Source organism: Schistocerca serialis, chromosome 2, assembly GCF_023864345.2.
Source record: "Schistocerca serialis cubense isolate TAMUIC-IGC-003099 chromosome 2, iqSchSeri2.2, whole genome shotgun sequence".
Taxonomy (NCBI): domain Eukaryota; kingdom Metazoa; phylum Arthropoda; class Insecta; order Orthoptera; family Acrididae; genus Schistocerca; species Schistocerca serialis.
In genome coordinates this window covers 422,848,171-422,864,971 of record NC_064639.1, presented here as the reverse complement: position 1 = coordinate 422,864,971, position 16,801 = coordinate 422,848,171, and the positions used below count along the sequence as shown (strand labels likewise).

General features: G+C 38.4%; 1 protein-coding gene across 1 annotated transcript in view; it reads right to left on the bottom strand.

The window, feature by feature from the left end:
* Positions 1–16,801, bottom strand: part of LOC126455588 (pseudouridine-5'-phosphate glycosidase-like) — a 135,764-nt gene that overhangs the window by 21,427 nt on the left and 97,536 nt on the right. Inside the window, exons 7-9 of the mRNA XM_050091346.1 lie at positions 15,737–15,868; positions 13,435–13,516; positions 2,559–2,625 (exon numbers count right to left, since the gene is read on the bottom strand). Of these exons, the coding sequence (XP_049947303.1) occupies positions 2,559–2,625; positions 13,435–13,516; positions 15,737–15,868 (281 nt within the window). The remainder of the gene's footprint in view (positions 1–2,558; positions 2,626–13,434; positions 13,517–15,736; positions 15,869–16,801) is intronic.

Sequence of the window (16,801 nt, the reverse complement as noted above, 5' to 3'; positions counted from 1 at the left end):
TGAAATGGACCACCAAAAACTGTGAAAAAACTTTACAATAAACTTAGCCACCGCAGCAAGGCAATAAAAGAAATACAAAAATTCAAAATGGCTCTAAAACTCTATTTTCAAGATAGATGCTATTATACGACACGTGATTATCTGTTGGTTGAAATTTAAATTATTGTCCTTTTTCTTTTATATATATAAAATTGCTTTTGGTACCTATTGTGCTATATATTAAATTGTACTATTACTTTCATTATTATATGGCACTGTTTTATTGTACTGTATTACATGCTTAAAATTATTTATGGAATTGAATTAATTTTACAGTAATAATCTGAAACTGTGTATTAATGTACAAAAAGTCATATCCTATATCAATTACCGTATTTACTCGAATCTAAGCCGCACTTTTTTTTCGGTTTTTGTAAACCAAAAAACCGCCTGCGGCTTAGAATCGAGTGCAAAGCAAGCGGAAGTTCTGAAAAATGTTTGTAGGTGCCGCCACAACTAACTTCTGCCGTCGAATGTATGTAGCGCTACACAGGCATGCTGTAGGCGACGAGATAAATACTGGCGCCAAAACCTCTGCGTCAGTAAATAAATAAAGAAAAAAGGTGGAAGACGAGCTTTTTTTTCTCCGCTCCGAGTTTCGACCACTGCATTTTCATACATTATCCAACGAAGTAAATACAAATTACGTATTTTCATCTTCGAAAGTAGCAGAATTTCAATGTACTACGAAAATCCGACTGGCAAGACTGTTGCTAATAGGAACCTGATGAAATGTGAATCACATGCAGTATTCTCTTCACCATAAGAATAGTACGAATATAAACATTTTGCCATGTATTCTTTCCTGTTGTTGCTATCTCATTTAAATCCTGTCTGCCTAATAAACTACGAAACTAGAGTGAGACAACAGCAAACGCGGAAGAAAATACGTATCGTGTCCTGTTTATATTCGTATTATTTTTATGCCTAATAGTGATACAGTCAGAAATGAAGCACGGCAACTGACTAGATTTTTAAATCTAAAATGACTAATTTCTGTGCAGAATTTGATTTACTAAAGAAGCGGCCGCAAAGATTTTCAAACGGAGAAAAATTTTCGCCTAACTCTCGTTCAGAACATGATCTATAATACGCAGTCTATTATTTGGTTCTTGTTGATCATTATCAAAGAAAGCAGCAGTGTAAGTAACAACAAGTAGCAGTCATTTGCCATTGTTTCGCTAATGAGACAATTCCTCTCTTTTTTTAATCGTAAGCGGCGGTAGCGCGCACAAAAGCAAGCCATGCCGCGGGCGGCGACAGGCCGTAAACACGCACTATCAGAATGCGACAAACAATGCATGACGCAGTACAGTAATGCATTTTCAGCTTAGAGTGACGTTAACACCTATAACAAAGAAAACGGCACTTACCAGATCAAAGCAAAATAAGCAATCGATTCAAACCAGACGAAGCACGTGAAAAAAGAAGGGTACCCGTATAAATACGGACGGAGCGCCTGACGCATAGCAATGGCTACCTGGTAAACCGTAACTGCTAAGCTTACGACTCGAACCAAACTATTGTAGCTGTATCGTCTTTCATTCGATCTAAATTGTGTCTCATATTACAATGGACCAACTTTGTTTGGATTTGAAGGTGCGGCCTAAAACTTTTCTCTGCCCTTGAATTTCGAGTCTCAAATTTCAGGTGCGGCTTAGATTCGAGTGCGGCTTAGATTCGAGTAAATACGGTACTTGATGAAACTGATGCTTAATAAAAATAAACAAGTAAGCATGGAGCACACAAATGTTTTGGTGTAGATGAGCCTGAGTGTCCCAGTATCCTACCAATAACCATAGTCTGCCATTGTGTAACCTACAAATGAATCAGCATGAGTCACAATTTTGCCTCTTTTCAAATTATGCAAGGCATCAAGTGCACCAAAAACGCAAAGGCTAACATATGGTGTGTGGAGGATGCAGTTCAGCCTGGGGGTGGTTTTTTGATGTTTTGAATGTGTTCTTTGGCTATGGCTTATGTTCACTTATTCATGTTGCCATAAAAATGGACCAGCATGTTTGTTTAAACATTTTTATGACTAAGTGTTGCCCTTTCTTCTATATCTTCATGATGTGTATCATCTTCCTAGATAACAAGTCATGTTCACAACACTGCATTACTTTTTCCTAGTTTTTCAACATTCAGGCACCCTATTGTGCCTCAACTGGCTTGCTGAATCACACAATCATAAAACCATAAGAAATGTCTGGGACTATTCAAAACAGCAGGTGAAGAAATCAATTAACATCCCCAAAATTCATGAGCTCATAGGATCTCATCACCTATGAGTGTCTGCACTTAGATATGGCATGCATGAAGAAACTTGTGAATTCTCTTCCTCACCAAACCGAGTCCCTTTTTCATGGCTAAAAGTGGTGTTATACAATGTCTCATGTGTGTGGTTAATTTATTGTCCTGTGTGCTTAAAATCTGATGTGTAATTGCAGTTCCTTAAAACAGTTTATCAGCACTTACTGAGACTAACATTTAATACAATAATCCAAGTATAAACTCACCAGCTGTTTCTCTGAGGTCTCTTTCGAGGGAATGTTCTTTCCATGGACTGATGGACCTTCTGTTCGTCTACAAAAAACAATGAGATTTTTAACTTAGTAGTTTATCTCTGTTGCACAAGATATCAGCATCTTTGGCTCACATCCAATCAATAACAGACAATTTTTTAAAAAAGTATCTAACTGGTTTCCATTATTTAGGAAAATATTTAAATAAATCAAGTAACCAGAATGAATATTCTACACTGCACTGAAGTACAGAGTGGTTTGAAACTTTCTGACAGGTTACAGTTCTGTGCCAGGTAGGAAATATACCTGAATGCTGCTCCCAGACATCCCTTATATCACCAGCAGGCAAGTGCAGCTTGTAAAGGCTATTGCCTTACAAGTTGCACTTGCTTGAACATCTTGGTCACTCCTGCCAATACACATGAAATACATGAAGTGTATTCACAGTTGCAAATTTGAGAAGACGAACAAACATCACCTGTATAAGGAGTGACCACAATGAACCCAGATTTCCTGCTTTATGTGAGCCAACGCCTTAACTGCTTTGGCTATCCTTGCATAACTCATGGCCGGACCCAAACTTCCATTTGTTGTTATTCCTGCATCACAGCCTGTACTCACACATATTATGTAATTCCTGACAGAGGAGCACATGGATGCATGTCCGAAGGGAAATTACATCATTCTTCTTAACAACACAGGCACTGCAGCATTTATCTGCTGATACCGAGCTGTTGTTGTTGAGAAGAATGCTGTGGTGTCCCTTTAGACATGCATGCATGTCTGAAGGACCACTGCATCATTCTCCTTAACAACAAAGGCACTGCAATACAGTACTCTGGCCTGTCTCTGCTTGGCTGATGTAGTACAGTTGTGTATGCAACAGCCCAGCTGCTGTATTGCCAGCATGTCCACTGTTTGCCATCACCTGCCCAAGCCCAGCTGCCAACAGGTAAGATCTCGAGCTGGAACAGCCTGTTCTAAGCAGTGATTAATCCATTTGCCATGATGTCCTTTCCTACAATGCTGATAATACTGCGAGGATCATAGGAGAACTTTCAGGGAGTTTGAAAAGTAGCGTAGAGGAATCGAAGCAGAGGAGGAGTAGCACAAGCTCAGCCTACAAAAGTTTTTCCAACAAAAGGCAACAGTCCCAGTGTAACATCATATTAATTTGTAGTGTGTTAGATTCATTCTGAAAATGCACCTCTGTACTGTGGATAGTGCATTCTATGTGAGATACTTTCTATTATGAGCTCTAGTCCAGCATGGTTTTCAGCTGACTTTCTGTTGAGTTTGAAATGTAAGAGAGAGGTACTGGCAGAATTGAAGATTTGTAAGATACTTGTGAGTTTTGCTTGAATAGCTCAGTTAGTTTGAGCAATGTCCATGAGAGCCAATGGTCTAACTTTGAATCAAATTACAATGAAATGAACACCCTTAGCTGCTTACAGGCATTGACATCCGTCAACAGGAACAGATGAAAATGTGTGCCCCGACCGGGACTCAAACCTGGGATCTCCTGCTTACATGGCAGACACTCTATCCATCTGAGCCACCGAGGACACAGAGGATAGCACGACTGCAGGGATTTATCTCTGGCACACCTCCCGCAAAACCCACATTCTCAACATATTGTCCTGCACTACATTCGTCGTGCCCCCGCCCATTATACTCATTACTCGCGGCGCTTTGCCAATTCCCATAAGAGCTCAGGCACTGTTTGTGCATTCACACAGAAGAAGAAGATGGTCAAGTGGCCGGTGAGCCTTAAGACGGATCAGTGAAAAGGCACGTTTTTATGCAACAGGCGATGCAACATCTGAGCCACCGAAGCAGCAGACAGTAAAAACTTGTGATAGTATGCTATTTTCCCCAAGAAGGCCTGCAGTTCCTTAACAGATGTAGGGCGAGGAAGGGCATCGATCGCAGCGACAGTTTGCTGAAGCGGATGAATAGCATCCCGAGAGAGTTGAAACCCCAAGTACGTGATAGATGTCTGAAAAAATTTTGATTTCTGAAGATTACACTTAAGACTGGCAGTCTGTAAGACATGAAAAAGTGTGAAGAGATTCTGAAGATGTTCACCAGCGGTGGAGCCAGTGACAACAATGTCGTCCTGGTAATTTATACACCCAGGGACAGTGAGCAATAATTGTTCCAAGAATCGCTGAAAGAGAGCAGGGGTGCTACCAACCCCAAACGGCAATCGTTGGTATTGATAGAGGCTGAAAGGCGTGTTAAGGACCAGAAACTGCTGGGAAGCAGCGCTGAGAGGAAGTTGATGATAAGCTTCTGACAGGTCAAGTTTAGAAAAATACTGGCCTCCAGCAAGATTAGTGAACAATTCTTCAGTCGAGGCATAGGGTAAGTGTCGATAAGGCATTAAGCATTTACAATGGCTTTGAAATCGCCACAGAGATGAATATCACAATTTGGCTTAGCAATGATAATGACAGGAGAGGACCACTCACTGGTTGACCTGATCACTAAGGGCCACAGGAACAGGCCGAGCCCGAAAAAACTTAGGCCGAACAGTGGGTTTGAGCGTGATATGAGCTTCAAAGTCGTTTGCATGGCCTAACCCAGGAGAAAAAAGGGATGAAAATGTCATCAACAAGGAATCCAATTGAGTGTAAGGAATAACATCAGAGACGATATTGACAGAGTCATCTATGGAGAACCCAAAAACGCGAAAGGCATCAAAACCAAAAAGATTCTCCATGTTACTATGGTCAACCACAAATATGGGAACAGTGCGAACAACAGATTTGTAAGATACCTCAGCATCAAATTGTCCCAAGAGAGAAATCTTCTGTTTATTGTACGTCCGTAATTGCCTAGTGACAGGATTGGAGAATCCAACTGAAGATATGTCTGAGAACTGATAATAGTGGCAGCAGAACCAGTATCCACCTGCATGCGAACATCTCGACCAAGTATTTGGACAGTGATGAATAACTTCTCTGAAAGGGAAGAAGTACAATTGACAGACAACACAGAATCAGAATCAGCATCATGTACATGAACATCATGTATGCGGTCGGATTTGCAAACGGATTACACATGACCCTTTTTTTTGCATTTGTGACACACGGCCCAACATTGTGGACAATCTTCTCATGAGTGTTTCATAAAATACAGCGGACATGAAGGAAGTTGCTGTGGATTTTGCTGCAGTTTCTTAGAGGTTTGTTTACAGTTAGGCCGAGGCTGTGCTTGGGAGTGTACTACGGCCTCATTGGCCGGCGGGGACACGCCACACGCTTCGTCAACATCACACAGAGGTTGTATTTCCCCAACGTCGCCCCATGCCTCTATTTGCGCTCCAGCGGCGCGAGAAATTTCAAAAGACTGAGCGATGGATAGGACTTCATCTAGAGTAGGATTTGCCAACTGAAGGGCACATTGCCTAACTTCTATGTCGGGCACTGATCGGATAATAGCATCTCATACCATGGAATCGGCGTAGGATTCTTTGTAGACTTCAGTAACAAATTGGCACCTTCTACTGAGGCCGTGAAATTCAGCAGCCCAAGCGCGATAGGATTGATTCGGTTGTTTTTGACAACAATAAAAGGCAACACAAGAGGCTACCACATATGTTTGCTTTTGAAAATAGAGCACATTTCAGCAAAGAACAAAGACGCAGGATCTCTCAAAGGAGCCAATTGCGACAACACCCGATACATTTGAGGTGACATCCATGAAAGGTGGTGGTGGTTGTTGGGATGTTTAAGGGGGACTAAACAGCAAAGGTCATCAGTCCCCCACATGAAAGGAACAGAGACTTACATGTTTGTTCGTCCACGAAATGAAATGCCAAGAAGTGATGTCAAAGACATTTTTCATAATCAGACCAGTCTTCTGCCATCTCGTCGTAAGGAGGAAAAGGAAGTAGAGACAATGACGAGAGATGCCCTGCATTTGATGCCATGACGAAATCACGAATTGCATTTGTGAGAAGCGTTTGCTGTTCTATGAGACATTGCAATAGTTGCTCTAAAGTAGCCATGGGAACATGTGGGTCAACGATGGAAAAGAAAAATCACTACCTCGTCGCCAATTGTTATAACTTCAAGTCGAACATATACATTTCAAGGAAGACGCAATACATGAAAGTCACAGATCAAGTAAACAGAGAAAGATGTGTGTACACTTTAACAGTCAAATCATAACTGAGTCTGAGTCTAGCAGCGCTGGCTGGCTGGTGGCTTATGGCGCTGCTGCTGCATGGCTGGCAGATAGCACCGCATGTAGAGGACACGCGTAACTGTGTGGCGGCACTTTGAAAGATTGGCGAGTCACAACAGTTTAATCAACCACATCCACCTTACTCTTTGTTGCATCATAGTACGTTATGGTTTCAAGTTTACTGTTTCCTTCATTGTTTACTGCTACTTCACTGTGCAGTGTACTCAGAAGAATATTTTTTTTATTTTCTTTCCTTGGTATGCATTCATGGAGCAGTCTGTGTTGCCAGTCAAGTGGAAGATGGTGGTGGAGTGTATTTTAGTATTTGGCCTCTTTACCTCAACAGGTATTTTGTGACAGATCTTTTTCCTGTACCAACTAATGAGGTTTTCCTTCACTTTAACTTCTTAGCAAGTTAAAAAGATGTGAGGATGCTGTCCATCATCATATTCCTTCCTCCGTTTAGAAATTATTCCATGAGACAGAATGACATATTCTTCGAGTGGTTGCTTCTCTCCATGTGTATCTTCTTTCTTGAGAAAGCATTAATACGTACTTTGTTGCTACATCAGCTGCTGCCAAATTTGAGACCATATTTTTTGGATTGCTTGGGCATGTAATGAGTGGATCTGCATCTTGTATTGTTTGGTAACAGTTGCTCATCTATGTTTACATTTTCTGCATGGCCATAAGAATAAATATTGTTTTCCATGATTCCAAATACAAGAGCGAATTTGCTGGCTAGCATCCATTCAGTTTGGGTTGATTTTTCATCAAAAAAAGAGATAGCTGAGAATTTCCTGAAAACTGTCCTTTGGTATAATGTCCTCGATGAAAGTAGGCTCCCAAGAAAACGATCAAAGATCTTCTGGGGACATGCTTTTTGTACAAATGACACCCTAAGCACATATGATGGCTAGCGTAAATAGTGGGACCTTCTTCCTTTAGAATGCTCACAGCTGACCTTATCACAGAAGGTAAAAAATTAGCAGTCTCCCATTCTATACTATCCCTAGTGACCATCTTTGTAGAGACATTCGGCTGGGCATGCAGTGGTGAATGAGGTGAGGATTGACTTAGATCAGCGTTTTAATCCTCCTCTACTAATCCCTTCTCATTTACATTGTCCTAATCTTCACTTGCTTTTGGTACAAAGTCCTCATCTTCATCAGTGAAGTCAATTTCTAATTCAACATTGAAATTCTCTAAGAAATGAAAGACTACTTCATCAGAACATCCATGTTGACCAGACATGTTAGAAAAATTTCTCACGTACAAAGAATGTTACAGGGCATTGATTGTGGAAGACTGGAATGTACATGTGTTGAAATGTAACAATGAGCATCAACAATTCTGCATTATTGCTGATAGTTGGCACTGCATTGTGGGATTATTTACATATATTCAGAAGAGAAATTACAGCAGTGTCAAAGTGACTCTTCTTGACATTCTATGTATATCGAATGAAATGCACAAGGCATTGTAAATATGTTGTAAATCCTTATACATCACCATGAAGAATAGAAAAAATTAGGAAATTCATATGATTTCATGAACACGGTAAGAAAACTGGATATGACACTAAAAAGTATGATGGGGTGATTTTGACCTTTCCCACTGCTGCTCTCCTCTCTCTCTCTCTCTCTCTCTCTCTCTCTCTCTCTCTCTCTCTCTCTCTCTCTTGGCCACTTTTTCAATCCATGTCTACCCAGTTGGGAGTGGCCTCCCTGACTATGATTCACAACTAGCCACACTATGTAACTTACTTAATTACAAGGAAATGGCTCCAAAACAATTAGAGTAATTAACAAACTGCCTTACAGAAGATGACTGAAGGGAGTGGCCTCCCTGACTATGATTCACAACTAGCCACACTATGTAACTCACTTAATTACAAGGAAATGGATCCAAAACAATTAGAGTAATTAACAAACTGCCTTACAGAAGATGACTGAAGGGATGTGTACGCTATTACTGATTTCGGTTTCAAATTTAATGTATTTGTAGATGGGTTTCTACTAATCTTTAAAAACTGCAGGAAGAATGAAATTCTATGAAACAGTTAGGACAAACATAGAAGTAGAGCTGATTTCATATTATATTACACAGCATACATTGTTGTCATAAGGAAAGTAACTGAAAAAATAAAAACCTAAGAATAATACTTTTTTCATTTTAGGTACAACAGCTTCAAAATTATTGTAAACAATTGCATTTTCCATACTCGTTGTTATACAGTCACTGTCATTTATACCATAATTTTCTGATTTCGGCTGTTTGGTATTTTTAAATCCACTCTCCTGTGTTTGTAAATTAACACTTTCACCCTTTGTGGATGCATACAAACATACATCTGTCATTTTGATATGTAACCACTGTCATAGTAAACATGAGTAAGAAAAACATTCCCTATCTGAAATGTTGACTAATATGAAAAGTTGTTCTCACTCATGTTTATGATGACTATGGTTAAGTAGTAAAGTGACAGATGAACATTTGTATACACCCACCAAGGGTGTCTCTGCAAAATTATGAATATAGCAGTGTGCACTTGAAAATGGTAAACAGTTGGAATCAGTAATCACAGTACAAATGACTGTGATTATATAACAGCTAGGATAGAAAATGGAATTGCCTCTTCATAATGACTAAAATAAATAACTCAGATAACACAATTAAATCTATAAGGGCAAAAGTTAAAAGAGAAACTGGGAATTCAGTTAAGGAATGTGAGGCTTTCGTTATTAAATAAATTACAGCAGTAAGATAGGCAATTTATTTAATAATCACTTTCTGGAAGCAGCAGAAGATTGACAAAGACATTTCAAGGGATAAATCAGTAGAATACATGCAAGAAGCAATGCCAGTGCCACAAACACAGAGGCATATTAACATTAGTTGAGGGTCTGCTGAGGACATTAAGGATGTAATTAATTCCCTCAACAGCCAAAACTTTCATGGAGTTGATGGTATCTCAAGTAAATTACTTAAATTCTGTTCTCCACATAAATGCAGTAGATTCTGTCACATATTCAGTACATCATTATTAGAAGGAATATTTTCAGACAGACTTATCAGACCCCTTTCACAATAATAATTGCTGACTACTCTCACAGCTTATCTCTGTCTTCAAGGTACTGGAAAAGATGATGTCTGTATGAACCACAACACACCTCTCTAAAAATGAAATACTTAGCCAGTATCAATTTGGATTTCAAAACTGTCTCTCCACAGAACATGCGATTTTTCAATTCACAAATTAGATTACATAAAGTTTAGATGAGAAGAAACAGCCAACTGGTATTTTCTGTCACTTATCAAATACATTTGACTGTGCAGTTCATAGTATTCTCCTAGTGGAGCTCAAATTTAATTTTATGGTATCAGACATCTTATTGGTAACTGGGTTTTGTCCTACCTAACTAAAAGGATGCAAATACCTGCAGTAACAGCCTCCCCAAGAGTTTATACATGGTACATAATCTTCAGACCACGGAATAATCACCGCAGGCTTGGTATTTGGTCTGCTTTTGTTTCTGTTATACAGAGGGCAATTCACAAAGTTGCATACAGATTGATGGAGTTGATTAAGAACTTATAATAGAACACTCAGGAAACTTATAGCTCTGGAAGTAATCATAAGGCAGTAAAAGCTTTGGAATGTCAGGAGCAACATGGACAACCAGCACACATGTGTCTTAAGTTCACCATTGATAATGTACTGTTTACTCAACAACGCAGCACATTACAGTGTTTAAAATCATGACAATCACATTCAATACAGGCATAACATATACACAGAAAATACTAAAGTGCTCTATCCAATACACTAGGTACCATGCAAACCTCATCCGATGCTGCAAATATCCTGGCGAGAAGTGTTTCTTCATCAGGAACAGTTGTCAAATACAAGGGACTCTTGCTATGCCCCCCACCCCAACCCCACCCCCATCCTCATCCTCATCCTCAGTCCTCAACCCCACTCCCACCCCCATCCCTAAAAGAAATTCAGGGGGCATCTGAGCAAGGTGCTCCTTGTAGTCGCATCCACATCTGACGATGTATGTTGTGTGGTACAGCCTCTAACAATTCTGAAAGAATTTTTTGATGAATACCTAGTTGATTTCGCCATTCCTGGCATACAAAAGTCTGCAGATGCTCAGCATTACTTCCAAGACCATACGTTCCTATTCTATAATAGTTGTATTTCAACTCCTCTATCAACTTCTTCAATTTGTTTGCAAACTTTTGAATCGTCCTATGCATATGACTGGTCATGATACATCCATGGGGCATAATAGTTCTTGTTGCTGATGATGTATGTATCATAACCAAGCCTAAAGAATATACTTCACATTTGAAAAAACAGATAAAATTTTCTTGAAAGTTGATCTCTCTCTCTCTCTCTCTCTCTCTCTCTCTCTCTCTCTCTCTCTCTATTAAATTCTTCAGATCACTTGGTAGGTGGTCAAAGATGTTTGTGTCTGAATGCCTCACTCTCTTCTGTGCTACAGCAATGATGAATGATGGGTAGAGTGTCATTTCTCCTTCTAGTATTATATTTATGAACGTTATTTTTGATCTGTGATTTGTAGTTGACAATAAACTTTACAAGGGAGCAAATACACTATGAGACTCTTGTCACTACACTCAAATATTTAAAGAGTCACCTACAATAGGTCCTATAAGTTGGTGCCGCATATTATCCCCATTACACATTTCTAAGAATGAAGATTTTATTCCACAATGAACAGCTGTCATAGAATAAGATGACACAAGACATTACTGAATGAAATAGGAAATGTATCTCAACTTTTGACAGTTTCATCTCCATAGTTTACTATTTGCATAATGTAAATGCTGCATACCAAACACACTTAAGAAGATTTAGGATATGTGACATCAAGTACATGTTCTTATTAACATAATCATCCACGAAATTAGAATATTCTGTTTCACTGATTACTTTTCCCTCCTGTATTATTTCAAGCAATGTGGTCAAGCCTTTTACAGTACAGAATTGCATGTATTGTGTTTTACCTAAGTTCACAGATGGCCCATTTGGGAAAAAAAAAACAGTAATTAATTTTCAGGAAAATATTATTTACATTTTCAAGTGTTAAAGTTTCTCTATTAGGCTTGATAATGATACTTGCATGCCCGCATCTCGTGGTCATGCGGTAGCGTTCTCGCTTCCCACGCCCGGGTTCCCGGGTTCGATTCCCGGCGGGGTCAGGGATTTTCTCTGCCTCGTGATGGCTGGGTGTTGTGTGATGTCCTTAGGTTAGTTAGGTTTAAGTAGTTCTAAGTTCTAGGGGACTGTTGACCATAGATGTTAAGTCCCATAGTGCTCAGAGCCATTTGAACCATTTGATACTTGCATCATCAGCAAAGTGAAATATTGCAGTTTCCTGATACACAATTGCACAGCATTTACACACTTTATGCAATAAGTAGCATTCACTGATTTAAATTTTGTACAATTTGATTCGTGAAGTGAAAAATAGTGTGTTTTATGATGAGACCCTTTCATAATCCAAACAGGGCTAACTTAAGTATCTTGTTTTGGGATATGTGTTATTGCTCTTGTGCACTTTTTTTTACCTTCAACAAGGAGGTAGTAATGAGACTTGTCAGCACTTATTAATATCCATGTTACTACCTTCCTGTAAAGGTGTCTGACTATAGCATACTTCAGCCTGTCAATAAATACATAAGGCATTTATCTAATCATCAGCAAATGGCTTCAGCTGTATGTGGCATCCCTGAAGAAACCTGTGGATACTCTTCCTCACTGAATTATGGTTATTATAAAGGCCAAAGCTGGTGTTACGTGGAATTAGTGTGTGTCTGCCAGGGGATGACAATCCCATACCCATCCCCCTCCCCTTGCGTGCTTTCACACCCCATCAATATCATTCAAAGCAAATGACAGTCAATTCTATGATGTGACATGTGGTTACCAATGTGCACAGAATTTCAGTGGTAGGAATCTACCATCAACAGCAAAGTGATAACATTTTGAGGATAGCAAAGTATTTAACATTAGTTTTATCCAGTGTGGGTCCACAGTTACTGACACTATAATGTTCTGGAGAGCCGTCACACAGCCATCAAGAATGCATAACAGAAACATTTGAGATGCTAGAACTCATCACATTTCTTGAGGATGACACTCCAGTATCATGTGACAAACACCATGAAAATGAACCATCAAAATAATGAAGTACTCAATCTTCCACCTTAGTCTCTGGGTTTGTTAGTCTACCGAAAGGGAAAATTTTACAAACACTGGTGTAGTGAGTGCTCTTTTGAATCCACAATTTTATGGGAAAAACAAATAATTTTGACACTAAAATAAAGTCATTACAGTGCTATTGTGAGAAGCTTATTGTTTTTCCAGAAGAATAAACAGAAAAAATTTGATTGCTCTGTCTTCCCCAATCCATGTTTAGCTGGCAGCTTTTCAAATTGTCCTCACAATTACCTCACAAATTTGCAAAACATTAAATATGCACAGCAAGCCATGAACATAACAAACAGATAATTTGATCCTCATCAAAACCCAACTGTTACAGATTCCATGTCCCATCCTTTTATGTTCCTTTTTAACAGTAAATACTACAGCAAGAGAATACAAGTTACATAACCTACATACAAACACACATTTACTTACCTGCATTTTGTCCTTGAAAGTTTCTTCAAGTTAATTGCCAACTGTGCAGCAATTTTTGCATTATTTCTCACAAGAGCAATATCTGAAGTTACATTAAGCAAGCTACTCTCAACTGAATTTTTCAGCATTTTACATAAGTTACGACAATCAGTTCCAATTACATGTCACTATTTAGAGTAACAATGAAATACTTATCTTCTATGAGAGAAAAAATTAAAACCTACTTAAACTCTGTATGTCATTCATAATAATTTATGGGAAACTCATTTATCCAATTTTTAGATTTTTTTCAATTTCTTCTAAGATATGGAAAAAAAAAATATTGTTCATTTAGGTTCTTGCTGAAGTTCTGCTTCCACTAAAATTCCTCTTTGTAGCATCTAATGCTTATTAATGCATGTAAGTATGCCTTCTTTTTAGGGTGATATCAGCTGATAGATTTTCCTGAACAACTATTATGTGGTTATATTGTTTGTTCATTTCATGGATGTCCAAATAGCCTGTTAGCTTAGATGACTATTTGGCTACATTGTGAAAATTTTCTTAAACCTACATTGTTGAATTCTTTTTTAACTTTGTTTTTTTTTACCTTAGTCCTAATTGTTTCCAAATATCACAATCAATTGACTTTACCATAGTAAATGTGAGGGAAAAATATATGCCATCTCATCATAAACTTACACAGTCAAGCAGAATCCAAGAATAGACACATTTTTCCAATTTAAAATTCATTTCAAAACAAAAGAGTAACTGAGAAAACTAGATAAAAATTGCTCAAGATCTTATTACCTGCTAACATGCAACAATTTCATACTGCAAATGCGTTCTTTACTTAAAAAGTGCAATACTATTTCTAAAATTCTTTTTGTAATCTATGTGCCAAAAATTAACAAAAGACAGTGCTTAACAACATGGAGCTACACCAATGAAGCCACAGGAGTACAAATTAAGGCAATAACAATTTTAAAAACCATACACTACCGGAAAAGTGAATTAGAGCACTTGGAAAGATGATGATACGCTTTTGATCTGATCATGGCATATGTCACTTGGGGAATAGTAGACGTACTGATAATGGTTTCAAAATTTCTGCCAACAGACACTGTAGTGGTGTAGCTACCAGAGCGCCATCTGTGTCTACCCTTTAATAGGGAATGCTCACAGACATAAATCTCAGTGAGGGACATACGTGTGAAGCAAGCAGGCAACACAGCCATAGATATGTACATGTGTTTCCTACGGCCAATGGAGAAACTTTGAAAGGGGTCAAATTGTGGCCTCCTGAGTGGCAGGATGGTCCTTTTGGAGAATTGTCACACAAGTTAGGCATGCTGCATCAGTTGTGCCACAGTGCTGATATCAGTAGTCATGTGAACATGCTCGCACCATTAGATGAAGTTCTGGATGTCCATATGGCACAGATGCCTACCAGGATCACCGTATTGTAAGGGCAGCAGTGGTATATCATACAGCTACAGAGGACAGATAAGAGGGCTTGGGAGCCCAGACATGTCAGCATGAACTGTTGCAAACCAGTTATTAGCAGTAGGATTATGGGCATGCACACCTCTAGCCACAGCATTGACATGCACACTTGAGATCTAGTAGTGCTGTCTCATGCAGTGCATTTATCCAAGACACATGGCTCCCACCCCAGGTCTTATGGTTTGGGATGCAATAAGCTACAGCTCTTGTTCACATTTGGTGTTTCTGAAGGGGACACTAACCACCATTTGGTACATGCAGAACATTTTTAGACCCATTCTTTTGCTGTTCTTGCAACAGGAAGGCCATGGTTGTTCCAACAGGATAAGGCTCATCCACATACTGCCTGTGAAAGGTAACAAGCTCTGGATGACATGCAGCAACTTCTGTGCCCAGCATGATCTCAGGACTTGTCTCCAATTGAGCACATATGGAATATTATGGGACAAAAAGTGACTCATGCAACTCATCAACCAACAACTCTTACAGAACCACATGAACTGGTTGAGCAGGCATGGGATAACATATCCCAGGACAGAAATCATCATCAACTGGACGCCAGAGTCAGCACCTACATGGCTGCCTCTGAAGGCTACACTGTATACTAGTATGGGTATTTCAGGTGGGTGGATACCTCACAACTGCTTGTCCTGTTGATCTGTAGATGTAATTGTATGTTGAACTCCATATATACTGTTGCAGCAATAAATCTTGTATGATTTGGAAACCTCTAAAAGGATGCACTAATATTTTTTGCAGCAGTCTATATACATTTAAACTATCACACCCCAACCCCTCACTAAAAAAGAAAGGATACTTGTGTCAAGAGATTTCCCTGATGTCAGAATGCGTACTTGTTCCAGCACATATGGTGTGACATCTTTTCCTTTGATACCATTCTTTTCTGCTTCTTGTAGTGATTGTTGTATAGCTTTTTCTATATGATCACCTGTAAGTAACCAACAGATTACCAAATATTCATGTAAAAAGAAAGAAAAAAAGAAGAAAAATAAAAACCACAGAATATGAGAGAAATATGTAACAAGAGAAAATGTTCTATCAAAAATTTAAAAATTTGGTAGTCTTACCTAATACAATTTCCAATAAAAGCAGGAAAATTAAATATATGCCAAATATTTAAATTAAATGTGAACTTGTATCAAACAATTAGTAATTTATATTTTCTGATGCATTCAGATGAAGTCGACTTAGCATTAACAAAGTATATTTTAACAAAAATTCTCTCTGACCACATATCAGATATTTGGACACACAGCAAAGAAAAAAATACATTTTCTGAATCTCCAATATAGAATGGGTTACACAAATGCAAATGTTGCAATAGAGTCTCAAAATGAAAGACACTGGTAGCAACACTAATTGCACGTCATAATAGTAGCAACTGACAGATCTGTTTCAAAGTGGTTGGGACACTTTGTACTTGTATGTTTATGACAACTTATTTAGTATGTTGTTGGACTCACACTGTAAAGCAGCTGGATTTCAACAAACTTTGGTTTTATCCTGGCAACACAGAATCCAAGTATTAGAAAAACTATTCAGTGACATTTCATTACCTGTTCATTTTTGTTACATCTAAAATACAAAAATGTCTGAACATCCAAAGATTATTATTTTTATTATTATTATTATTATTATTAATTGTGCCTGAAGGCCATACACCAAACTCTAAGTGTTTTGGAATTTTACAAAGTATGGTTACACTTATCTAAAAATTTCATAATCAGTTTTAAATTTTTATATGTACAGTCTATCATCAACCATTGCCAACTACTAAAGTAACTCTTCTTCATAAAATATATATATATATATATATATACATATATATATATATTCCACAAAGAAGAGTTACTGCAGTAGT